Source organism: Trachemys scripta, chromosome 21 (assembly GCF_013100865.1).
Source record: "Trachemys scripta elegans isolate TJP31775 chromosome 21, CAS_Tse_1.0, whole genome shotgun sequence".
Lineage (NCBI taxonomy): Eukaryota > Metazoa > Chordata > Testudines > Emydidae > Trachemys > Trachemys scripta.
Window position 1 is genome coordinate 7,957,365 of NC_048318.1, and position 26,770 is coordinate 7,984,134.

Below are 26,770 nucleotides of genomic sequence, written 5' to 3' on the forward strand. Positions count from 1 at the left end.
GAGCCATGTGTGTCTAGCCGTGTTGACGACCCAGGGCAGCGGAGATGAATGTTGGGTGGAGTTCACCGAATATGAGTGGGAGAGACCTCTGTGGGGACCAGGCCAGCCCAGAAGTTGAGATGTGTGAGACATGGCCCAGCTCCTCTGGCATGTCTGTGGTGCAGCAGCTTCGTAGTCAGCATGGGGGAGGTGGAGTAGATCGGTCTGTGGCTCGCTTCTGTGAATGGCACATGGATGTATGGGATGGAGCTTTCAGTATTAAGTACCCGCCACGCGGTGGAGAGGAAAACCCCGCCCTATGGAGCACGGAGCATGAGGGTAAAACTCTGGCACAGAGAGTGCAGAAGAGGAGAAACTATGGGTAAATTCCCCCATGGCAGAGGGAGTTTGGAGGAAGGGGAGAGGGGAGGTTAAATTTCCTCTTCTACCCCACTCCCCAGTAGGGGTAGCATTGGTGGGTGGGAGCTGGGGATTGAGAGAGTTCTGCTGGCATCCTGGTGCTATGGGAGGGTCGGATGCTCCATCGGTCACATCGTCTGTGTATCCCAGGCTTTGGTTTCCTAGGACAGGTGGCTGCTGGTACCTGGCTGCGGCTATCCTGCCTGGCTAGTCCTGCAGTGAATTTCTGAGCCTGTGAGATAATTACATCTCCCCCTTTATTCCAAACCGGCAGTGGGGGGGCCTAGGGCGGGGGAGGCTGGGCAGACAGGCCTGGTCAACAGACAGATATATTGACCTGTTAGTATTTAACGTTGTTTAACCAGGTAGAGATAAACGAAAGCTTTCAGGGACTGAACTATCGCACACATCACAATTAAGGTGGCACGTGTTCGGCGGACGTAAAATCAATAGGCCCAGACAGGAGGCTTTAGTCTCTATTTGAACTTGAGAAGAGAAGTGCATTTTCCCACCGCCGCAGCCGGGCCTGCACCATCCAGGAGCCTCTCTATTAACTGTAGGCAAAGGCCTTTATTACCTTCCCTAATGATTTTTTCCTCTACGCTTTTGTCTTCATCAAAAAGAAAGCCACATTGATTGCCACGGCGCTGTTTATTGAGAGGCCATCCGGAACGCTGCGCCCGCTGTGTGCCAACGGGGCACCTGTCACTGCCTTCGTGGCTTAACAGAGAGAGAGAAAGAGGGTTTCCAATGGAGACCTGCTCAGGCGCGGGGGAATGTGGCTCTGAGTGGCACCTCCCTGTTCCCTTGTGTCTATAGGGCAGTGCAGAGTCCTGGGTGGAATGCCTTATTCCAGCCCCTCTTCAGAGCCCCCGCGGGGAGAGAGATTGTCAGCCAGGCCCCTTTGCGCTGAACGTAGCAGCAAAATGGCAAAAGGGTGCGTGTCCATTCAGGTAGGGCCACGTTTAGGATGCTTGGGCCCCCAAGCAAGGGCAGTGAGTTTTCCCCTCCCTTTGGGCCTGCTGCCGGAGTGACCTGGCTGGCATGAGTTGCCAAGCCAGCGCAGAGCTGTGCGAGACGGGCCTGGAACCACTCCGTGTACATGGCTGAAGTCCAACTTCAGCTCTGTTATTGGAAGGCTGGGTGGAGGTTCGCCCTCCCCCGCCACCCTGTGCCAGCAAAGCATTGTCAGCAGGGAGCTTGGGATCACATCCACCTCCCCGAGGCTGGCAGAGAGCAAGCCGTGTCCAGGAAGCAGGCGAGGCAGCCAATCATTCCCCATTGTGAAGCAGGATCTCTGCTAGGAGCCGCTCCTAGCTGGTAAATTGTAATGAATTATGCTCAGTCCCTGGTTATTCCTGTATCACCCAATGATTAATGGGCTGACCCTTCGTGTTAGACAGTGGAAGTGTCACATCCCATCTGGTGGACTGTCACAGCTGTGTGAATTTCTCCCCTCTGGATTGGCTGTTGCTACACACCTGCACGGAGGGAGAGCAGCATCTGCAACCTTGTGTGCTCCAGACTCCTCCACCGCCAAGGACCACAGCAGTATATATGGGGGAGGAGGGAGAAGCCCTGGGTGGTTCGAGTGGGCAGCGGTCGTAGCGGCAGGAAGAGCGGTCTGTGATAAAGACCCATGCAGGGGAAAGACGGCCGAGTGAGCTGGGCATTTGGATCGCCAGGGGACTGTCAAAGGAGACGCTGTGGAGTCGTCAGGCCCAAAACGTGGGGCACGTGGGCTGTTTGAAAAGGGTTTTGGTGAAGTGGTTGGAGCAAGGGGGGCTGGGAGTTGGGAGGTCAGAGTTTGAGGCCAGACGCCACCGCTGACTGGGGTGAGCCATTGAAACGGTGTTGGACCAAACACAGCAAACTACTTCCCTCGGAGCTCCCTGGGGATTGTGTTCAGGTCAGCAATGGATTGGTCTCCTGGCCTGGATCCTCCAAGGTATTTAAGCACCTAACTCCCATTGATTTCAGTTGGGGTTAAACACTGAAATACCTTTGAGACCTGGGCCTCTACACCTTTTAGATTCCTTCAGTGAAGACCATTTTCGACAGTTTCCCATGGCACCCAGGACCTCAAGTGCTACAGCACTGGGCTGGATAATGCTTGGGACCCAGAGCGGGGAACTAGCTGGAAACAGAAGGGGAAACCCGCAACAGATCGCCAGGGAATCTGACCAGCTTCACCGTCCAAGCGGAGTTAAACAAAGAGCATAAAAGGTGGCATTAAAATGCCACTGTTTCCAATGTCTCTTTGCTTTAATAAGCAACACGTGTTAATCTTGCCTTGCAGTGGCCAGCATTAAAAAGCCCTCTAGATTAGTTACCGTGCGGTAGTGTCCGAGGATGAGCTGAATGTCTTTATTCTTAGTCAAGTCAAATACCTGCAAGTTTTCAGACGCCGCAGCATGATTGCTGCTGACTTCTTAACGGCGATCGTTGTATGCGAAGCAGTTTTTTCCTCAGCACTTATGAATCTTTGAAGCTGGTTTGGGTGTCATTTGTTTTCCCTTTTTGATCGGCTCAATTTCTCTTTACCTCCTCAGAGCTGCACAGCTTAAAATAATCCACATCGGGGGGTGCTGATATATTCTAGTGGGGCTGCCGGAAAAGGAATTTAACTGTCTTAATTTATATTAGCTTTCCTAGCGAGGCCTGGGTTGTGTGCTGAGTTAATAAACACTGGAGAGTTCCCCTCTGAAGGGGCCTATATTCAAGAGGGACTGGGGATTTTGGGGCCCAGTTGAGACATCTTTAAAAGGGCCTGATTTCTGGAAATTGCCGAGCCTCCACTCCATGAAAATCAGGTGTCTCACGGAGGGAATCCAAAATCACTAGTCACTGGTGAAAGTGTAGGCAGAAGCCTTCTGTTGATGGGCAACTTTTGGCTTAATCAGCTGTGTCACTGAGATTCCACCACCAGAACAGTGTCTGGTCACCTTTGCCTAAGAAGCAATGGTAAGAGAGGGCCTGGCGTACTCCGGGTTAGGCAGCTGTGGTTACAGTCGGGTGTGGGGATTTTCTCTCTCTTGCTGGAAGAAAGCAGCAGCAAGTGGGCTTGGAGAAGGACGTTTGCCCCAATGGGAATGTTGTGAGGCGTAACAAAACACTGCCCTGGCCCTTTAAAAAAAAAATCTCTCCTCTGTGTCTAGAAGGGAGGGCATTTTTGTTCAGGGTCTCAATGTTATTCAATGGAATTCACCCTGCAGGGTAGGAAATGATGCTTTTTAAAGGGACAGACTTGTGCACAGTAGTAGGAAGGGTTAACCATCTTGTTTCTGCTCTGCTTCTTTGCTCTCTATTTATTTCCCCTCAGTCCCATGTTGATATGTCTTGATAGAGACAGAAACATCTTTAATACTATTACAGCTCCAAAGGCATTTCTGTTGGGTTTTTTTTTTTCAGATTTTTTTTTAATAGCATGTATTTCTGGACAAGATAAAGAAAATGCATTGGATCGCTTAACTGCTGTGCTTAAAGAACAACTGGATAAAGCTTCCCCAGTTGAACATTAGAGAGAGATAAGGGCAAAGATTTTCATTATGTTGAAGTGGCTCTGAAAATAGGTATGTGTCTGCCAAGGGCTAGTTTGGAGACGCTAGGTGGATGGATTGATAGATGAAGGTTGGGGGATGGATGGTTAAATAAATGGATGGAGGGATATATGTGTGTAGATGGTTACATTAGGCAGGTAGATTGGATGAATACACGTTCAGGGGATAAGATAAATGGGAATGGAGACTAATGGGTGTGCATGATGGCTTGTGAGTGGCTAGATGATGTAGAAATAAATAGTTAGATGAATCATTGATGAGTAGGCAAGTGAATAGATGGAGTGTGGCAGGGATAAATGGGGGGCTTTCTAAGTGGGTGCTGATAGATGGGTGGGTGGTTAACTTGTTGGATCGGGAAAGAGAGAAATAAGAGAGTGAGTGAAGAAGTGAGGAATTGGAGGATTGACAGATATGGATGAAAGCAGGATGGTTAGCTAGTAAGATAATTATAGAGGGACGCTGATAGAAAGGGCTTTTCAGGCAACTGAGATCTCAGCAGTTCATTTAACATGCTCTTCTGGTTGGCGGATAGCTGTCATATTTTGGTTCTGACCCTGTGTCTGTCTTGAAGAGCAGGCCTGGCTTTTGCATACAAGCACCGCCCTCCATATTTGTATACGGTGCCTCTTCACCTCTCTGGCTGCTGGGCCAGTTTATTTACCAACCTCATCTCATCTCTGCGAGGTGTGGTCACCATTGGAACTCGTGGTTGCTCCAGTAGCCAGGCCTGACAGGTGCAGGCAGGAGAATGGAAGAAGGAGCAGTGGGGATCAGGACAGAGTCTGAAGGTGGAGGGGAGAGGGAAGCTTAGAGTACCAGTCACAAGAGCCTTAAGTACCAGTGCTGCTATGAATACCAGGTGAAATGAGCCCGCGTGCAGATGGGACCAATACAATGTCTATGTATGGCTTAAGGAGCACGCCTAGGCCTTGTGCTGGTTCTACCCCCAAAGCTCCCATTGAGGAAAGTGCTTAAGCTTGTGCAGCAAAGCACTTATGCACATGTTTAATTTCAAGCATATGCTGAAGTCCTTTTGACCTCAACCTAAACATGTGTTTTACCAAATAGGGACGCTTTTCCAAATTAAGGGCAGGTTGAATTTCACCACTGGCGGGGACCTCTCCATTACTAGAATCCCGCGTGGAGTCCAATACAGTAGCGCTGTGTGGGCGGAGTCCCAAATAACCCCTCCCCCCAGTACAAATTTCTTCAAACTTTATTGATACACTGCACAATCACAACCATCTCTTATTCTTTCTGAATTAGAAAAGGTTACAACTACAATGTAACATGCACAAAATTCAGGTAGTATATTCACCCTTTTTAATACAATTATTGACGGAAAATCAAGACTTGACTTCATTGCTTTAAGAAATAATAATCAAATGAAAGTAACCCTAGAAGGCTGACAGGAAAAATAAAGTTTGCTTTTTTGTAACAACGTGATGGTTGGTTGGTTTGATTTTCTTGAAAGCGTTTGAATACAGAAAATTATTTATTTTTGTTTTTTTAGGATAATTGTGAGTAAAATGTGCACAACCATAGCCTTTCACACAGCTAGTAGAACTGCACCATTGATAAGTCATAGAATTTTTTAAACCTAGCAAAGAGAAGGACTCTGACCTGGACAGTTAACGGTTTCATACACCCAACATGTTCCTCACAACTGCACTTTACGTGTCACAAGAAACTTGAATGCTTAAAAAAAAAAATGTTCCCTGCTCGCCATTCTTTTTAGTTTCCTCTGCCAAAAAGAACTAACCGTGTGGAGCAGAGGGGACTAGGTTAGAGGTTTTCCTGTTCTTGATGCTAACCACCCATGGTTGCAGGAAGAATTCGGTCTTGAAGCCGTGTCTCTTGGAGAGTCTAAAGGATCCCTTTAAAGTAATGCAGAGATCTGGGCATGTGGTTGCCATCTTCCAAAAAGGTCTGATGAACTCCATTTCGCTTAGCCTTGGACCCAGCATGTTCAATATCTGAAGGACAACTTACGCTGATTAAATTTGGCCTTAGTACTAAAGTATTGACTATGTGAAGGGCAACGTGCATTGGTTGACTATCACGTGGCCTCTGTTCCAAAGCATTGACTACTGAAAAGACAATGTATCTTGGTTAGCTATTTTCTGCCACAGCTTTTAACTGCAATATTTTGTTTTGTTTTTCTCCCGTAAGGGACGAATGGACTCTGTTTCCTTTTTGAATAGGATTTTTTCCATCTTAGCGTTATTTGGAAACCCTTTTCTCTGATATACCGCCCACCTCTTAGAAAGGCGTCCTGTGGCTACTTAAACGTTCCTGTCTTTGGGGGAGGGAAAATTGCACTTGAAGGTTTTCAAAACTAGGGCTTTGCAGAAACGAAAACCCTCTTGCTGTCGGTGGGGAATGAGGAGGAGAGGAAAATCACATTTTTTTTGCCCCAAATTAAAACATTTTTTCAGCTTCACCTTGTGGCTGCTGTTTATTTTTTCCCTGGTTTCCAGAGATGATAAACCTGGAGTCACATTCAGGGAAATCATTGGTTTTTGTTGTTGTTGTTGCTTTTCCCTTTGATGGGGGAAAAAATCTCACTCCTTGTCAAGCGTCACTTGGTATTTTTCATGCAGCTCCACTTGGGACCACCCAGGGTGTAAACATCTTAGAATTTTTCCAGGTGAATCATCTGCAGCAATTATTTTTGTGTGGTGTTTTTTTTTCTATTGCATGGTTTAACCGATTTATTTTAAGTCAATGTATCGCCCTGAAACAGGACCTTTCTATGACTTTCTGTGCTCTGACTTGCTACCCACCTAGCCCATAACGTCGTCCTCACATGAAACTTGTGCAGAGAGATGCGGCGTCTGGGATACAGAGTTGAGAGCCTAGAGCTTCTTTGCTGCATTGCGAATGTGAACATTTTGCCAAAGCTTGGGCTAAATTTGCAGGGCACTTGAGATGCTGAAGTGAAAACATTTTGTCTGCCCGCGCCCAAGAGAACGCTGTACCACAGCAACAGGACATGGAGACCTGATTCTTACATTGGTGGCATTTCTCCCGAACACCGGGGAAAAAATAGGCTTGCAAACAACTATGTATCAGGCACTTAATGTTTACCACCAGCACTTCAGTTCACATGACCTTGGAAGTCATGAAAGATATGAATGCCCCAGTGGGCTTTGAAATGTTGTTTTGTTTAGGGTCTTTTATTCCTTCCACTAGATTCCACTTCGTACCTCTCTCTTCTTAATAGCAGTATGCGTGTCTGTGTAGCTCATCAAGTTATTGTCTCTCTGATGATGATAGCAGGCAGGAAGAGAATAGGCATCTAGGTAGGAGTAGCTACACTAGTTGACCCTTCTGAGAGACCACTTCTTCAGGTTCTCTCCAGCAGCTCTCCTCCCTCAGCCTCAATAGAGTTATGACATGATTAAGCATGATTAAAACTCTCTGTTTGATGCCCTGCTTTGACAGTTAAAGGCATCTGCTGCTATTTTTGGTATTCATACAGCTACAACATTTTTCAGTACTAATTCATAGATTTGTAAGGGACTGTTAGATCATCTAGTCTATCCTCCTGTATGACACAGACCTTAGATTACACCCAATGATCCCAGCTGCTAGCCTGTAACTTGTGGTTGAATAGATATAAATGTGAAGACTTATTGTTTTTAGTTCTTTGCCAGCATTCCACCTAATAAGCCAATGGAGCCAGCGTGTGTATCTGGGGTTTAAAATAATAATACACCTTTGTATGTCTTTAACAATGAACGAGGTTCCATGTGGACCTGTTGCAGGAGGCTTCTTGCACAGATTAAATCAACGTGCAACAGCCTCGTGATGTTTTTTATCCAGATGAAAGAGTGGGAGGGCGCTGTTAGATTTTTTTTCAGAGCAGTAAAACGTGGTGGTGGTGGTGGTGGTGAAATCCAGGCATGTTGCTCTTCATACTCAAACCTTCCCTCTTGGAAGGAAAAATAAACGGGAAAGCAAGCGTATACATTCAAGAACTCGACCGTGCTGGATATTTTTTTCATATGCATGAACTCAAAAGAATATCCCCCTCCATTTTGTGAATATACTGCCCAAATGTTTAGTCTTGTATAAGGTTTTTTTTTCAGACTTCTTTTTAACCATTCATGTTTTACATTTATTGACAGATTTGATGAGGCACATCCTTGATCTTCCGATTAAAACACCTAGAGCCTACCGGAAACCAGCACAAGTCACTCCCTCTCCGCGAGTTCATCTTTGCGTCCCTGACACGTCAGCAGCTCAGTATGGTAGGCCGTATGCTTCCTTACTGCATTTCTTTGCTTACTGCGTTCAGACCACCACGCCTGGCACCATTGGTAGTGCCTGCAGTCAGTCAGATGGCCACAAAAACAAAACAATCAACAACAACAAAAATAACCAAATGAATCAATGTCTCCTTTTACTTCCTACCTGGGAAATAGTGTCTATGTCTCGGGGGATCAGAAAAAGCAAAGAAGTTTCTACTTGGCAGGTCTTTGTAAGAGCCACTTGATTCACTCTAGTGATCCAGGTCGTGCTGTGCAGCCCAATCCGGTCTGGGGCATTGATTGAATTGACTGTCATGCAGGCTGCAATTTGGTCTGGGAATGCCGCCGTCCTCTCGCCCTGTCAGGCCTTAGCAGTGACCCAGAAAGCTAGTAGTATTTTTAATAAAAAAAAAAAAAAAAAGGTACATTCAAAGACATTTAAGCAATGCAGATTCCTCCCTTACCGCCGTTAGGCTTTCAAGAAAGTGACATGTCTCATTCGAATAAGGCCTAAACCAAACCAAGGAACTTGGGAGGAAGAATCAATTGAATCTTTCAAAATAAACATCCATAGTCTAAAAAATAAAAGCTCTGATGCTGCTGTTCCATTTTGGAGACAGCTGCCTGAAATTCCCTCTCTAAAACGCTTCTACGGAAGCAGCTGAGAAACAGGAAACCATGTGAATGTAGGTTTGTGGGAGGTTGTATTTTTTTTCCTCTTCCCTTCCTCTTTCCCATCTGTTTTCTGTGTTGAGCTAATCAAGTGCTTGGAAATTAAGTCAGTTATTCAAGTACCCTTTGCTCATAAGAGGTTCCCAAACAAATACAAGAGTGATGTCAACACACTAGCAAAATAATTGGCCTCCGTCGGCTTCTGACTGGATGGATTCCGAACAGAGCAAATGAGGATTGGGGCTGGGAAAGGGAGTGAGCATAAAGTGTTGGCCAGATTGCGTTTGGCTCTCTCAGGATGGGTCGTGAACGTGTTGTTTGGGATTGCCATAAATAATGGATAATTAGGACTTTTCTTAAAGAAAACTGGATGCATCCCCGTTGGAGAACAGCAGTACAAGCACCTGTTAGCAGATATAAAACATTGGTTCTTAAAGGCAAAAGATTATAACAGCATTGGGATAGAGTGAGGGGTGCTGCTTACTTTAAAAATAAGAGTATTTATTTTGGGGAGGTAGGAGAAAACAGATCTCTGACTTTTTTTTTTGTGGGGGGGGGACTAAGTGAAGGATTGCTACTGCATTATCGTGTTTTGAATTGTCAGAGACATGCCCAAATGGCCAAATATTGCTTAGTTTTATGGCCTGTAGTTACGTTCTACCACACGTATAAATGTAATATTGGGAAATTTCTCAATATCCTCCGCCGTAACAGGTGGATGAACAGACAAAATAGAAAGAAAACTAAATGGATGGAGGGAGTGGGATAGAAACTTGGCTAGATAAATAGGTGACTCAATAGAGATGATTACGCTGATGGATGGATGAAGAGCAGAGAAGGAGAGATTTGGATAGAAGCACAGATAATTACATTGATAAATTGATAAATACAGTAAAGAGATGGTGAGATAGAAAGCCAGATGGATAGCTAATTAGATGGATGGGTGAATAGGATAGATGGATGGATAGAATGGCTCCGTGATTACTTTGATGGCTGGGGAGATGGATGACTCACCATTTTGTCTATTTATCTGTTTGCATTAGCCACTCAGCCATCAGTTTTAGCAAGAGGGGAGAACAGTGTCCCCTAGCTTTTCCCTTTCTGCACTCCAAGGGATCTCAAATCCTTTGTCAGTGTCCAAATGCACGATCACTATGGCCCATTCACAGCCGCCACTTACTGCAGTTGTTGCCAAGAGCCCAGGTGCTGGCGGGGGGGGAGTGGGTGGGTGGATTTATTAAAACATCCCTCCAGATGGAGGCCAGGTGAAGCCCAAGTGTAATAGGACACTTATCAACATGAACAGGTATGTACAGTGTAACAAGTAGAAAGAACAATCCTTTTGCTTAAGAGACACAGAGATAATAGGACACTTTGACTCATATTGACTTCCGCTGTGTGTCGTCCCTCAAACCAAGACACGTCTCCGGGGGCAATTTGAATAGGTTCGGCTGAGACACGCTTAACTTTAGGATAGGTTTATAAATAGGGTTGAGGGCGGGGCCGGGGAAGAAGAAATTGATTCGCCTTGCGATATGCCCATGACTTATCCCCCAACAGGCGGTGGGAACCCTTTTCCCCTCCCCCTCTCCCTTCCCCCCTGGCAGTACGTTCAAGTGGTAAAACTGGGTGTTGCCCCCGCAGTGTAGAGAGTAAAGTCTGTGGTGTGGGAGAAGCCAGGTGTCGCCTCCGAGGACCCTTTGCTTTCTTATCAAAACTTGATGAGAAAGTGAGCGAGGAGGGTGCCCGATAGCCAGAGGCAGGCCATTGCTCTGGAAGCCGCGTTGCTGCCGTCATGTACTGCTCCGGGGCCTGGACAAGGGAGAGAGAGAGAGAAAGGTTTGTTATTACCAGCTGGAGGGGGAAGGAAATCGACCGGTCCATTGACTTCGAGGCGAGATGGGTCCCAGAGGGAAGCCCTGAACTTTGGGGAAGTCTAGCTCTGAGGTCCATGGCTCAGGCTTATCTCAGCTAAAAACACAGCAGGTCTTTCCTCCCTGCCTTTGTCCAAAGCCAGAGTTTCCTTTCTCTCACTCATTGCTTGCAACCCCACTAAGCCAGGGTTTGCTGGGGCGGGGGGATCCTCAACCATTGCTTTCAGTCCACAAACCACTGCAGGGGGAAAAGAATCACTCCTAGTCAGCCAGCTCCTCCATCCTCCTCCTCAGGTCCCCAAAGGCCTCACTGCGCTGCCCACCGGAAGGGATGCTGTTGTGACCCATCACAAATTGTGGCACAATTTGAGGACCTGTTTGCACTAGGCAGAGTGAGTGATCTCCATCCATGAGTTAGCTCCCCCACTGCATCATGTGGCTGCCTAGACAGATCCTCCATCCTCTATGTGACTCTTTGGGGCTCTTTTCTGTTCCACCCTATTCTGCATAGGTTCTTACACGGAGTGACTTCGGCTTGACCCCGATTAGGGAAAATCGAAGGTGGAAACAAAATCTGTGAGTCCCAATCGAACTCCACTCCCACTCCACTAATGCCATACAGCTCTTGCATCCTAATTACCAGGCACTGGGATTTTCGAAGGTGCCTAAGGGAGTTGGGCACCCAACACCCAAGGAAATTCTTTCCCATTGGGCTCCTTCTGGAACTCCCGGAGAGAATCATTACTCGGAACTACACTGGACTAAATTGTCAGGGAGGTTCAAATGAAATGGCCATTCATAATGAGATCAGATAAATATATTGCCATTGGAGACCCCATCCCTCGACTCTGATTCAAAATATCCCTTTGCTTTTCCACAGGACTTTTCCTCCTGAGGAAATGGCCCCCGGACATCCATCAGATTGTTTTCCTTTAAGTGAATTTTAGTGCTCAGGAAAGGCTCTGGACTATTTAAATACTGGATAGTGGACCAAGAAAGGTGTAGGCCTGGCCGCTGAAGAGAAAGCAGAGCAGAGAGAATTCAACGCAGGCTTCCCACCCAAGCTCCCTTGCACCTTAATTTTAAATCGGAAAGCCAGCTCTTGGCATCAGCGATCCCACTCCGCCCTTAGCTTCTGTGCTGTGCTACCACGAGGTCCAGGCAGTACAGTTGTGGTGGGGAAGAAACATGAACTGAGCTAGCTTATTTCACGTAAGCCTCCTAGCCATTCCTCAGGTTGCTACCAACGGGGACTGGATTTGAGCTGATAAGCAAGAGGCATTGCACGTTACACTCGCCACGGACATGTAGCTACTGGCAGGATGGAAGGTGATGCCTGTTACCAATCTGGTAGCACTGTATAGTCAGGGCAAGATTGAAATGTCACGGGGAAGTCATGATGACACAGGCTCCCGCTGGTGGGGGCTAGGGTCAGGAACAGTGAGATCAAGGGCTGGAATGGCCCCTGCATGGATGATTCTCGAGTAGGAGCCAGAGTTGCGGCATTTGGACCCGCCCCATTCTTACTGCAGGGGAAAGGCTCGTAGCAGTCCCAAGAACTGCCCCCGTCGTCAGAGCCAAGTCCTCGGGACTCCCTCCCAACCCCTGCTCCCAGGGTATCCCAACACCCCTCCAGTGCAGTCTCATCACAGTGAGGAGAACTCGGTGCACTGCTGTTGGAATCCATATTGACCTGGGCCAGGAATCCCTACAGGGCACAAGGGCAAGTTGTTTCTAAAGAGCCGTCATCCCCTGCTTTGCCCCATCCCCCTCTGCAGAGCCTGATCCCCGTGGAGGATTCCTGGAGGGGCTTCCTTCGAGTCAGAGAGCTAGCGACTCCCCCTTCCACGCTCCCCTCCCCTCCCAGGAGGGAGCATTTGGCCCAAAGGACCTCATTGTATATGCAATAGAGAGGGGAAGGGCAGGGAGGAAGAGGAGTTCCTCTCGGGGAACATTGTGAAGTTGTCGATAGGTGGCACTGCCTGACCCTAGAGATAAGAAATAGCCGCCTCCCCGTCTCCAGCTTGCATGCCCCATGCAGACCATTGGGGGCCATGCTGCAGGCACTGTCCTATGCAGCATGGTCCATTGGTGTCGTCCTATAGCCTGCATCTGTCGGTGATGGTGTGGTAAAGACACTACTAGCCTTAGGACCAGGGGAACCAGACTGTAAGTGACATGGCTTTCAGTCGTTCCATTTAGGTCCTGTAAGTAAGAGTGAGTTTAATCGTCTTTGCTGAGTCCCCCTGCTTGACACCTCCCATAAAACCCCCACACTAGATCCCAGGATTGGCATAGCAAGGAGGGGGCTGCGGGTCAGGATGAAGGTGCCTCCGCAGAGCTGCGTGGGAAAGTAGGGACCAGGGTTGGGGTGTGTTAGCCGAGAGATGTGGGAAAGCCCAGGGCGGGAATAGTGGGGGCGGCGCAAATCAGAACTGAGGTGCGTTGTCAGAGCTGCGTAAAGACAGCTTAAGCAGAGAGCCTGCAGTTGCCATCAGTCTGTGGGTTTGAGCCGCACCACAATCAAGCTGCCTCAAGCGTTGGCATATATAAAAAAGCCAAAACCCTGCAGCCTGCTCCACGGTGCTTTGCAAGTTAGCATAACTGCTCTGCATCCCTGTACGTGCTTTCTCCGGAGCACCACATTGCTGCACAAAGAATCTGACCCCGCTTTAGCCCAACAAAACTCCATAGACCGCACTGCCTCTGGCAGGATCATTTGCTCACAGTTCCAGAATATATATCTATGTATTTTGCACAGCTTTCCAAAAGTTGTGGATTTAGGATAGAATCGGAGCAGAAAGAAGCTCTCTCTCCCAACAGATCGTCCCCCCACTGCACCCCCAGTGGAATTGCTAGAGACTAAAGACGCCAGGAAAGTGTCGTGCTGTTTGATTAATTAATCACAATTTTAGAGTAACCCTGATTGACTGGAGCCACGGAAAAGAAACAGCTGTGCCTAACTCCTCCCATCTGGAGCTCTTTATGCTGTAACTGCTCTTAAACGCTCTACACTCTTGTAGCTCTGTTCTCTCGTGGGCTCTGTTTCCCCCCCGTACATGAAAAGACAGATCTCAGTTGTTATTTAACTAGCCTAATGGTACTCGCCTAATTAAAAATTGATAACTACCAAGGCACGCGGGCAGACTGCGAACCGACAACTACCGCAAGCGGGCCCCGCTCATTTGAATGGCATTCCTCTTCATACTGGGGGATATTGTCTGTAACGATCCGTTGATTTTACTTTCTCCCTTCGAAACCCAGTTTCAAACAGGCAGGGCTCCTAGCCCAGGACTTAGGCCATTCGCTTGAGAGGTAAGAGATCAAAGTTCAAATCGCTTTTCAGCAAGCAGACAGGGGATTCAAACCAGCACATCCCACTGGGAGTACCCAAACCACTAGCCTGCAGAGGGCTCTCATTTCTTTGTCCCTTTTGGGCCAGTTAATATGTAATTGAAGTGGAATAGCTTCAACAGGCAAGAGTGAGGGAGCCCCCAATCGTGGTACCCCCAAGGTTAGGGCGTAAACCTAGGCTGCCTGAGATGCCTGTTCAAACCCGCTTTTAGCAGGCAGAGGGGGAATTTGTACCCACATCGCCCTCAGCCCACATGAGTATCCTAACCCCTGGAGTAGACCGGGAGTGTAGGAGACCCTTCTTTAAAGGCCTTTTCCTCACCAGACAGAGGGTGAAACTGAAACAGGATCCCTCACGTCACAGGTGAAGACCCTAATGGTCTAAAGGTTACACCGGGGCCTCCCAACTCCTTCCCCCTCTGCCCTCAGCTGTTTTGCGGGGTGTTAGGCCGGTACCTCACAATCTCATAAGAAACGGTCGGGGCACCGAAGTCTCCTGACTCCAGGAGAGGGGGTTTCTGGCAGAGATAGGTGCTGAAATCCCTGAAAGAGGCAGGGCTTAGCAGAACCTCTCTCATCGTTGTCTCCCAGTGGCTATCTCGGGCAGCTCCCTGCTGGCTTTTATGGATCTCGTTCTTAGGTACCTGACTCTCCCTTTTCATTGAAGAGGGAGCCTAAGTGCTCAATTCAAGCTTTGGGAATCTCCTTGTTCCAATTATTTTTCTAGGCATCTAAAAGGCAGGGCTGGCACTGCTGATATTGCCACATCTAAGTCCTTCTGTGGATCTGGGTCGCAGTCCTGAGATAGAGAGGAACTGAGACTGGATATACTTGGTCCATTTTATAGGCAGGCAGCGCTGTGACTGTAAGGGAGCTGAGATTGCAGAGGAATCACAGAATCATAGAAGATCAGGGTTGGAAGGGACCTCAGGAGGTCATCTAGTCCAACCCCCTGCTCAAAGCAGGATCAATTCCCAACTAAATCATCCCAGCCAGGGCTTTGTCAAGCCTGACCTTAAAAACCTCTAAGGAAGGAGATTCGACCACCTCCCTAGGTAATCCATTCCAGTGCTTCACCACCCTCCTAGTGAAAAAGTTTTTCCTAATATCCAACCTAAACCTCCCCCACTGCAACTTGAGACCATTACTCCTTGTTCTGTCATCTGCTACCACTGAGAACAGTCTAGATCCATCCTCTTTGGAACCCCCTTTCAGGTAGTTGAAAGCAGCTATCAAATCCCCCCTCATTCTTCTCTTCTGCAGACTAAACAATCCCAGTTCGCTTAGCCTCTCCTCATAAGTCATGTGCTCCAGCCCCCTAATCGTTTTTGTTGCCCTCCGCTGGACTCTTTCCAATTTTTCCACATCCTTCTTGTAATGTGGGACCCAAAACTGGACACAGTACTCCAGATGAGGCCTCACCAATGCTGAATAGAGGGGAATGATCACGTCCCTCGGTCTGCTGGCAGTGCCCCTAGTTATACAGCCCAAAATGCCGTTAACCTTCTTGGCAACAAGGGCACACTGTTGACTCATATCCAGGAGAGGGGTTATGCTGAAATTGGGTGTGCTCCATTCATACCACATCACCAGGACCCAGAGACCTGAGAATGGGCATGCTTTGTGAATGCCACAAGCACTGAAATCACGGCAGGGAGTGCAAAATAGATACCGTCAGTGCACGCCCCAGCCTCGCACCCAAGATCAAGGTGGGGAATTGAGAACAAGCAGCCTCAGTGCCTGCCATAGACACAGAGCCCTAAACCTGGGGTGTCCAGATGGGTGTGTGAGAGGCTTTCTGGAGTTCCTCTTCCCCCACACTCGTGCTGCTTGGGATAGGGAGCTCTAAATTCCTTCTCTATCTGCTTCTCTGGAAGTCAGCTGCTGTCTTCAGTCATCTCTTTTCCCCTGCCTCTGAAAGCTGAAGTAGCATCACATCCACTGACAGCATGAATGTTTGGCAGCATAAGACGCATGTCCGTTCCCAGCTACTCTATGCATGGGAATGCCTCTCTACCTTGGGCCACCACCAGTTCTGAAATAGAATTAATCTGCCCCAAGAATAGAGCAATAACTTGGGCACATCAATGCAACATCTGATTTCAAACTCCACATTAGCACCTTGTTCACGCCGAGTGTTTGCTTTGCATCAGCAACGTGCAAGAACATGTGTGAATCTGCATGTTCCTTGTCCTTGTGATCCTCCTCAAGTTCTGGCAGAGGGGAAATGGGACATACTTCAAACCTTGGATAGCAACATCTCTGGACTGGACAATAAGGATCAGCTTGCTGAAGATCTGACAATCAGTAGTTTATTGCTTGTGCTGTCTGCTTCTTCTCTTGTTTTGTTGAGATTACCAAATGGTTTGAGATTGTGCCTCACCCCTTTGCAGCCTCCTGGTTATGAACTGCTTCATTTCTCGTGTGCCATTCTCTCTGATCATGCACTAACTTTCTGCAATTTCAGGTGGGCCCACAGTGTTCACAAGTGGCTGTCTGTTGTCTGGGCTAGTTCCAGGTTCAGTGCTAAAAGAATTTGTCATTCTTGGACAGACATTTCATCTGTAGCCATGCGCTTTGTGATAGCTGCTTTGTGGAGATCTGTTGCTGAAGGCTGCCCTCCACACATTTGTTTTGTCACAGCTTTTACAGCTGCAGCCAGTTAATACTTGGTCAGAGCCTTATCTTTTGTGCAAAGATGCTGATGCTTCCCACAGTTCTTGTTGAGTGATTGCTCAATGGACATGTCATGCCATCCACCACTGAAGGGTCTGCCAGTCGGGTATACTGCTCCCTGACAAACAGCTAGGACGTGATATATTGCTGGCTTCTCCTCCAGAAGTCTGGTTTCTGCTACATTTACAGAACTCCGTCTACCATTGTTCACATGGAAGTAAGTGGAATCATCTCTGCAAATGTCTCAGGCTCCATGGACTTGTCATCATCTCTCTTGGCTGCTAAGTATCCATTAGTAGTTGGGAGAAATTCATAAGCATTTCTGTTCTGGGAAAACTATGTAATGAACAGTGTTTTTTTTCTTGGGTAACCTAAGTGTCCATGGCCGGGTGGAGTGATTGGGTGCTGTTCCTTAAGTCTGCCAGCGCATTCAGTGCTTCTACACTGTTTCCTCTGTGTGCTTTCTCTACGGCTTCAAATGCATCACTGTACAATTGAGCTTTCTCCAAGGTGTCACCTTCTGGGAGAACACCATTGTTCATGGAACCACCAACTATCATCCATTTCAAGCAGTTCATTGCTTCATTCATTACTTGGTGGATTCTAACGCCATGGTTATATGCTTTCCCTCTTAGAGCATGGCTCATGAGTGAAGCACCATAGAAGGTGGTTTCCACAAGAATGTTTTCAAACCCACTTTCCTGCATTGCTGCCTATATTGCCCATGAAATTCAGTGCACAGTGCATGACTCCCAACTCAAGGTGGTCCCTAGCAAATTAGTTTTGATTCCTCCATTTAACCAACTGTGCTTTGCAATAGATTGTTTCATCATAAACGACATATGTCCAGACTTGGCCCTGAGAATGGAACATATCCTGAAAATATTTCATCATTGTACATGCTGTATTAACATTAGTTGCTGGTGCAGGAATCCTAGGACAGCAGTCACTATTCATAAAATAGCAGACAGAATTTTTTTTCTCAGATCAGTCCATTCTACAAATAATGACACACATTTTGATGTATTACCTGGTGCGGACAAGCTCATGCTGTCATGTGACTACAGACTTTTGTTTTAAAGGAAGGCAAAAAGTACAGATGCTCCCCGACTTATGCAAGCGTACCGTTCCGGAACGCCTTGCATAACTCGAATTTTGCGTAAGTCAGGAACGTATACTTGACCATCAGCAAAAACAAACAAAAAAACTTTCTAGCTTACGGAATTTACGGAACTTTTTTCCGTAAGTGCAGATTTGCGTAAGTCGGGTTTGCATAACCCGGGGAGCATCTGTACGGGAAAATGCATAAAATATATCACCTGGGGCTAAATATTTCCCAAACTTTCCAAACCAGTACTCTGTTGAGTATATAGTTGCATTAGCAATTGTATTTAGAAGCTTTCTGCCAATTTTGGTCAAATTAGACTGTTTCTTCGAGTTGTGTCCCTTTTTGTGATTTTATTATTTTTTTGATGTGTGACAACAGTAAATTTTTTCTAGCTGATTGGTTACCCTCACTCATTAATAAGATGCTTTTTAGATCTGGCTAGCAGACTAAAGTAAGAATTATCCCTATTTTAGGTGGGCCAACTCATGCACTGACCCGCACATTAAAAGTCACTCGAAATTCTGCCAAAATGTTTTGTTCCAATCCTAGATGGATTTTTTTTTGGTTTGTTTGTCTAATCACCCAACATTTTGAAAACTTTTATTTTCGGGTTACCCTAAAACAACCCCCTTCCCCGCAATTCCTAGTAAACCAAAAAATCCATGATTTGCCCAGCTCTATCCAAGAAGTGTGACTCCTCCCTGCGCCCTGCTCGGATTACTTAAACCAGTCTGCCTCTCTAAGCTAGCTGGAGAAGGCAGCCAACAGCACAGGGGAGACAATATTCACATTTCGTATTTAAAGGGGCTCAGTCCAAGTACCTTGATATCTTTTCATTTTAAGCAACTCTGGAATGGTAACTAACGCCGCCCTGATTAATCATGCCCATCCCGTTATGTTTTCAAATCAAGCTCTCCGGCTCTAATTGGAAGAGAAACCCAAAGCTGCTCCTCTTAGCACGTTCCAGACACAGACATGCAGAGCTCTGCGTGGACTCCATCTGCTCCCATGCGCTACGTGGACAGGTGTGTTTAATCTCTAAGGGAAACGCAAAGAGCAGCGTCCAAATATTGTTAAATGTAATTATAGCTGGAGTGATTGATTTTAAAGCATTGATCAAATAAAAGGCGGAATGACTTTCAGCTTGCTTCCTCTGTCTGAGGTCGGGGGGGATGGAAGGGGAGAGGGGCCTCATTAAGCTGCAGGAAGAACATAGAGATTGTCTGATGGAAGGCACACTAAGAGGGCAGTGTGTGATTGCTGCCCAAGAGCTATGGTGATGGGCACCACAAAAATGTCTAAATAGCCAGTCAGTCCAAAATGGCCTTCTTAAATTAATCTGAGTTAATTAGGTTGAACTAGCTACCCTAATGAAAACAGCCTTAAACTAAGGTTTGCCTTGAAGGAGCTTAACTTGCTCCTGTCTCAGTGGGCAAAATTCCCAGGGACTTCAGTCAACCAGTATCAGGCCCTAAACTGGGAGACACAGGCCTTGTCTACACTGGGGAATGATACGATGTAATGGAAATGCTAGGGCAAGTAGTATGTAATGGGGAAAGGCAATGTGATCTAGTGGATAGAACGCTGTAATAGGAGTCAGATTCTATTCCTGGCTCTGCCACTGACCTACTTTGTGACCTTGGGCAAGCCACTTCACTGTTCTGTGCCTCAGTTTCCCCACCTGCCCTTTGTCCCAATTGTCAATTCAAAACGTAAGGTCTTTCAGGCAGGGACTGTCTCTTTATTGTGCCTGTATACAGCACCTGGCACAACAGGGCCCTGATTTAATTGGTTCGGACTCCTAGCTGCTACTGTAATACAGATAATAAACAGCAATAAACTAGCAGTTCTCTTCCACTTGCATTATTCCCCGGGTGCAGTTAAGCAGTGCAAGTGTCCTGCCCACAGTGGAGTGTCAGGAATAATCGGAACATGCTAGCTAGTTTTCCGGTGCTTCTTGTCTATGCCAGCGCTGTAATGTCACAAGCTAAGAACAAACCTGATTTGGACTTGCTTGAAGTGGGGCTAACGTCAACAGTACAAAGCCACCTTTAGAATGAGTGCAGTTATCCAGAATGCTAGAATTCGCCACTATACAGAAAAGGCCAGACTGGGTAGAAGTAAAATGTATCATTCCAGCACAGCACAAAGTAACATATGTTCTGCACCTGTGATCTTCAGCCTTGGGAAGGTACAGTATATACCCCAGGGTCTCATGCGAAACCAGGAAAATGGGGTGTGAAGGACAAAAAAAAAAATGGAAAAGGCAAAGGCACCATAAAGACTACGTGTACAGAGTAAAGAGAAAGCAGGGAAGGACATAAAGAAAAATAACTACAGAGGAAAAAAATAAGGAGCCATGCAGAGAGAGGCCCATAAAGAAGACATAAAGCTGTTTGGGAATTTGTAAGGTCAATTTGTGTGTGTGCAGGGGGCGAGAAGAGGGATTACTCAGCCAGACAGACAATTTTCAGTGGGAGATGAGTCTGAAAACAGGTTGACAAACGTGACTGTGCTCCATCGCGGTTTCTGCGGGCAGCGATGCTGGAAGACAAACCTCTTAAAGGGGCCGATTATTCTAAGGGAGCCTGAGTGGAACATGACTTTATGACGGGCGAAGGGCGAGTTTAATAACCAGCTGATGCTACAAGTGCAGTCCGCTCTCCAGCATCAGCTTCACCTTGGATTTGTCTTGCACACGTGGAGGGAAATCTAGGCAATCTGTTCAAGGAACTTGTTTTCCTCAAGTTAGTGGGAGTGCCCAGGTCGCTCACCCAGTGGAGCAGCAACTGGGCAGGGAGGAAGGGGGGGGTTACATTCCAAACTCAGCTTTCATCCTTCTCTCTCTAGTTTGGTTTAACTGATTGAAATCAGTGGCCTATGAAGTGCATATGGCAGCAGCATGGGTGTATTTTGGGGAGTGCCCCTCGGCTTTATGGCACCAAGGGTTTCACTGGCCACGTGGCAGGACTTTTTTTTTTTATCGTCAATCCACCCAAAGGAAATATTTATCCATGCTTGTTTAGATTAACGGGAACTGTTCACTGTTGTTCACCAGCTGCCCAAACTGCAGTGAGATATACTCAGCCTCCAATTATAGAGAGAGGGGGGACCTCTTGCCTAGATCATCCTTCGCGAACTTGGGTGGCTTATAATCTTGCTGACGGACCCTAACTGTTAAGGGAGAAATTCGCCCCTTTGCAAGGGCTTGCATGAGACCTTTTCCCTGCTTAACTCTCACGGTTTAAAGCTTAAGTGAGACCTTGTATGGACCCTTCTACACAGAGGGGGTCTGGGACCCAGGACAGAAATAAAGCGCCTCTGTGTCTCGTAGCTGTTATTGGGCTAGACATCTCAAGACCCTCCACCCTCTCGGTAATTACAGATGGACCAAAAGCGAAGCCTCTGGTCTAAACCCTCTGAAATCCCATGGAGGTTCAGATTTGAATCCCCAAACTGAAAGCCACCTCTATGGTTCTATGGCCACATTTTCAGATTCGTCCCAAGTTGATAGAAATCTTGAGACTTCAGCTGAGTTTGTAAGATTTTTGCCATGTGGGGAGACAAAATCTTGTGCGATTTCAGAGCCATCAATCTCTTATTCGGCTGTAACCCCCCAAACCCTGAATTCCAGTTTAGACTCCCATCAGAACAGCTCCTCCTTTTCTCAGCTCACTGCAGTGCAGTCAGAAATAACTGCAACAAGAGAAAAAGAGACCTTTCCCCCTTTAAAAGAAGAATCGTTAATTTATAATTACACATTAAGTGAAATTTCTCACACTTGGCTGTGATCTGAACTGAAAATAAACACAATGTGCACAGCCTAACCTCATTAATTTTAAGGCAAAGGAATAACAACCATTGTAATGGCAAAAAAAAAAAAAAAAAATAATGGAGTGAGGGGATCTAATTAGCTGATGCGTCTCTCCGCTTGTTCGGGAACACAAACCTGTTTTCCGCAGTGCAAAACCAGCCTCGCCAAATTGTTTCATTTCAAACAGAACTTTTATTTTCCTTAATTACAACAGACTGTGGTATTGTGTTTCCAGGCATCTACCAGACGATCTTTGTAGAGCAATTAAAATTATTTTGTGGGAGGCGGGAGGGGAAGTGCAGTGGGTGCTTGTTTTGGTTTTGTATTTTAAAATTGCATCGAGTTGGTGCAGGGTACAGTGCTGTGACTGGGAGCCTTGTAATGCTCTGTCAAAAAAGCTAATTTCAGTCGGATCATCACAATAAAGACAGAGACACTGCCAAGCTGCAAAAACTCCAAGCCTCTGCTGACTTTAGCAAACGTCGAATTGACGGCGTCAGAACTCGGAACGCTAGGACTAATAACCAGATGGCAATGATTCGGGAAAAGGCGGGGGGGGACACTCATCAGAAATGAAATGTCTGCATATTTTTCTAATATGTTGACATTTTGCAGGTTTCGGAAAATGTAACTGATTGCGCGGCTGTCAGCCAGAAAAAGGAAGGGACTGATTCACTCCACTCCTCCGTAACTAAATCGGAGATGTGAAAATGTAGTTGGGGAAGGAAATGGAAGGCTCTTCAGAGTTCTTGCTACAGAGGGAAAAATAAATCCCTTGGCAATAATTTCCTTAACCATTTCTGATTGAAAGTGGTTTTTTCCCCACCTCGTTTCAGTTTGAATTCAAGGCACTTTCAATATGACTCACCAATTTCCCAGATGAAGCCAGTATGCTGTTTGAGAGTCTGTGTGTAGAAAGGGACTAGTTTTGCTCCAGGCTACATATGAACCACAACCTTTAGAGTCAGGTTGGAAGCCAAAGCACCCGCAAAGTCCAGGGAGTGTCTCCAATCCCTGTATCACTTATAATAGCGATAAGCAAGATTTGCAAAGGTTGGCTTCATATCCATTCATATCCACCGCGACCCCCTTCTGATAACAAAAATTACTACACGACCCCACTGGGCGGGATGGGGGACCAAAGACTGAGCCCACCCCAGCCCTGCCACCCTGGGTAGCAGGGCAGGGGGCAAAGCTGAAGCCCAAGGGCTTCAGTCCCGGCCGGGGGGCTTGTAATGTGAACCCTGCCACCCAGGGCTGAAGCCAAAGCCTGAGCCTGCCACTTTTCAGCTTCAGCCCTGAGCCCCAGCAAGTCTAATGACAGACTTAGTGAGCCTATTAAAATGGGGTCCCGACCCACAGTTTGAGAACCTTTGGCCTCCATTGGATGTTAGTTTAGCTCACAACAGAGCCCTAAGTCATGAAGTTTGGATGTGGGTCCTTACTCTCCCAGAGTTTGGAGATCAGAGTCATGCTGTGATTCACACCAATCTCTCGCTAGCACCGGAAAGTTGGAGTTTAAAGAGATGAATGAAGATGTTATTGTACAGTCCTTAACCCCCTTGTGCCCCCCTGAAATTCAAGGTGGATTGTAATGAAGGTACTTCCTTGTGGCCCAGCTGATCTCACTCAGAAACCTGCAGCTAGAACAGGAGTGGGCAAACTGTGGGCCGGATCCGGCCTGCGGGACTGCCACCTCTGTGGCGCTGCGGGCCCCGCGCAGCTCCTGGAAACGGCTGACACCATGTTCCTGTGGCCCTAGGGGGTGGGGGTGGGCAAAGGGCTCCGCGCACTGCCCTCACCTGCAGGCACCGCCCCCGGCAGCCCCCGTTGGCCAGGAACGGGGAACCGCGGCCAATGGGAGCTTCGGAGGAGGTACTCGCTGGTGAGGGCAGGATGCAGAGTCCTTTTTCCCCCTTCCTCCCCCTGGGGCCACAGGGACGTGGTGCTGGAGCAGCATAGGGCCAGGGCAGGCAGGGAGCCAGCCTTAGCTCCGCTGTGCGCCGTTGCCACCTCGGAGCAGCTCCAGGTAAGCGGCCCTGGGCCGAACCCCAAACCCCTCCCACAGCCCAATCCCCTGCCCTGAACCCCCTCCCACACTCTGCACTCCAACCCCTAACCTCACCCCCCTGCCCCAGCCCTACATTCATGGCCCTGCATGCAATTTCCCCACCCAGATGTGGCCCTCGGGCCAAAAAGTTTGCCCTCCCCTAAGCTAGAACCTACTTCATTACTTTCCTGCCAAAAGGTGATGACAATGTCTGGAGCACAGCTCACTACAGTTGTCTTTGGCCTTTAAATGGTAAAGAGAAAAAAATCAGCCTGTTTCCTCTCCTCCTCCCACCATCCCCCCAAGCTCTTCAGGTTCCAAATACAATTAGTGCGATGCTGTGCCTTTGTCTCATCTCCCTTAATCCGAGGGGATTTGAAAGGTACAAACACAACACAAGACACAGGAAACAAACCACCGAACAGCCCAGTACGCTCTTAACTTTTCTTTGTGTCGAGAGAAAACTCAAGCTAGTGGCTTTTATTCAAGTCGTTTTCTTTCCTTCCACAAAGAGCCGGTCTTGAGTTGGAGACACAATATGAATTGATATTTCAACCTGATTTTTTTTTTCCCCCCCTTGCAGCAGTGATAGCAGAAGCTTCCACTACGCTGGGTCTCGTGGGATTTCTCTTTTTCCCCCTTCCCCTCTGGTGAAGAATACTCTGCCCAAGGCTGTGTTTCTCACTCTAGTTTATGCAGTAAGATGGGTCAGACGCTGCTTTATTATTACTTTGGGGAGGGGGGGGAAGAAGTATTCCTTTTGGGTCAAGAGATGGGGGTTCTGTTTTGTTTTCTCTCCCGCTGCGGCTTCTAGCTGCACTTGCTGTTTTTCAGATTACAGATTAATACTGCTGCCTGTTCCACTTGATCTTACTCACAGTTTGCAGCCGTCTTCATTCTGCTGCATCTTGTTTATTTTTACCCAATCTCATGTTCTCCCCTGCTCCTTTATCTTGGCTTCTGAAATCTGATTAGCTGCGGCTCAGTAACCTCCTCTATTGTTCCTGTCTATCTCGCTCCTTTATTCACAACTTTCTAGACTCTCATTTTTCTGAAAATGTTTACGAGATGGGAATTTTTTTTTTTTTTTTTCCTTTTTAAAATGTCGCTTTGTAGCAGCCTGGCTTTATAAACCTAGGCCTCTATTGATGGCTCACGAGTCGTCATTTTCACCAGTGCAAAGTGGGTGGGGAGTGCTACCCAATAGGAGCGTTTTCATTTCCCTCACTCTGGTGTAAAGGGCCCTATGACTGCTTTAGGACCCGCAGAGGAGCTCAACACTCAGGGAAGGAAATAGGGAAGGGGACTGTGATCAGGCTGCTCCAAACTCTCTGGGGGCAGCTCTTCTGGGCAATGTGAGAGGAGTCCCGGGGGCAAGGCGCAGTTCAGGGCCTGCCACTGGAGTCCTGCAGGATCTATCAGGGGGAAGAGGGAAGGGTAGGAGGACCCAGGTTCTCCTCTTCCAGCAGGTCCCTCCTCTGAGCCACTTCCTCCCTTCCCTTCAGTTGCTTGCACAGTCTCAGTCATTCAGAGCCCTAGCTGGGCGCAGGGAGATGTTCCCCCTAGTCAGGGAGCAGGGGAGGGGACGAGCACGCGGGGTCAGGCTTCCAGTCTCCCGGCTGAGTCTTGCTCACAGTCCCGATCTTCCTCCTGCAGAGTACGCTGCCTCAGCGGGTACTTCCCCCCCAGGCTGACTGCCAGAGCGCCCTTTGGAGCTGCGGCTGCCCTAGGGAGTGTGGCTCGCAGCTGCTGAGGAGTGGGGCCATCTTGCCCCAATACTGGGCCACCACCCCTTTAATCTGAATGTGGGCGGGGTGGAAGATCAGGAATGCCTTTCCCCTTTTGCTGCTCCGGGATGAGAGTTCAGCCCCCCCCCACTCTCCTCCGCCGCCCTCAGTAAAAGGAAAATCAGCCTAACGCCTTGTTCTTTCCACAGTTCATCTCAAAGCATCTTCCTTTTCCACTCCCCGTCGGGCAAGGCTACTGCCCTCAACGCTAATTCCTGAAGCAAGCAGAGCTGGCTTTGCCCCTGGCGGTGGAGAAGAGGGCAGGTAGGAACCGCTGCGCTAGGGAAGAGTGCTTCATGTGGCCGAGACCCTGCGCCGGCTGCCTTCTCTACACCTCTATGATAAAAGTGGTTGATTTCTAATATGTATTAAAAGTTACCTTGCTTCAGACTAAGATCCCAGTGTGTGACTTTCACCCTTTCTTTATACCCTTGAAAGCCACTATTTCAGCATATCCTGCTACACAGCCTGGCCCTGGCCCCCTTTCTATATCACAGAGGTGTCGGCGCTTGGCCCAGACTATGCACAAAGAGGCGCTGTAGTGGACTGTATGAAAAAGGTTCTGGTGGCTACTGGTCATGAAAGGCCAGCACTGACCACATCTCCGCCTCAGAATGAGCCTTCGCTCAGTGTACCCTCTAAGTATGCCCCCGCCACACCCCCATAGCCTCGATGCAGCTTCAAAACATATCACACACCCACACCCTGCAACGCCCCCATAGGTTCGAGGCACCCTAGAAATGCCCTTGACGCACCCTGCAAGCCTGAAGCAGCCTGAAAACGGGGTGGGGGACACACATGAGGTCCCCACCCGTGGCCCAAACAGGCCCCCACCCCCATACGCTCGAGGCATAGTGGAACCAGGCCCCAGCCATCCCCTCTTGGGATTGAGGCCACGCCCATAGGCTCAAAACAGCCTTCTGAAATGCCACTGACACCCTCCCAAAGGATCGTCTAACCACAAACCTCAAGTATCGTCAAACCCCAACCCTGATGCCCCCAAGCTAAAGCCATACTCGAACCAGAACCCTGACATGACCCCGCCACGCCCCCAGGGTAAAGGCCTACTCGAACCAGAACCCTGACACGCCCCCGCCACGCCCCCAGGGTAAAGGCCTACTCGAACCAGAACCCTGACACGCCCCCGACACGCCCCCAGGGTAAAGGCCTACTCGAACCAGAACCCTGACACGCCCCCGCCAAGCCCCCGACACGCCCCC

At 48.0% G+C, this 26,770-nt stretch overlaps 1 protein-coding gene across 4 annotated transcripts in view; it reads right to left on the minus strand.

The window, feature by feature from the left end:
- Nucleotides 1–10,105: 10,105 nt before the first annotated feature.
- LOC117868524 (opioid-binding protein/cell adhesion molecule) overlaps nt 10,106–26,770 on the minus strand; it is a 697,025-nt gene continuing 680,360 nt past the window's right edge. For all 4 annotated transcript variants that reach the window (XM_034754557.1, XM_034754555.1, XM_034754556.1 and 1 more), the window contains one exon: nt 10,106–10,699. In XM_034754557.1, coding sequence (XP_034610448.1) covers nt 10,599–10,699 — 101 coding nt within the window. In that variant the 3' untranslated portion in view covers nt 10,106–10,598. The remainder of the gene's footprint in view (nt 10,700–26,770) is intronic.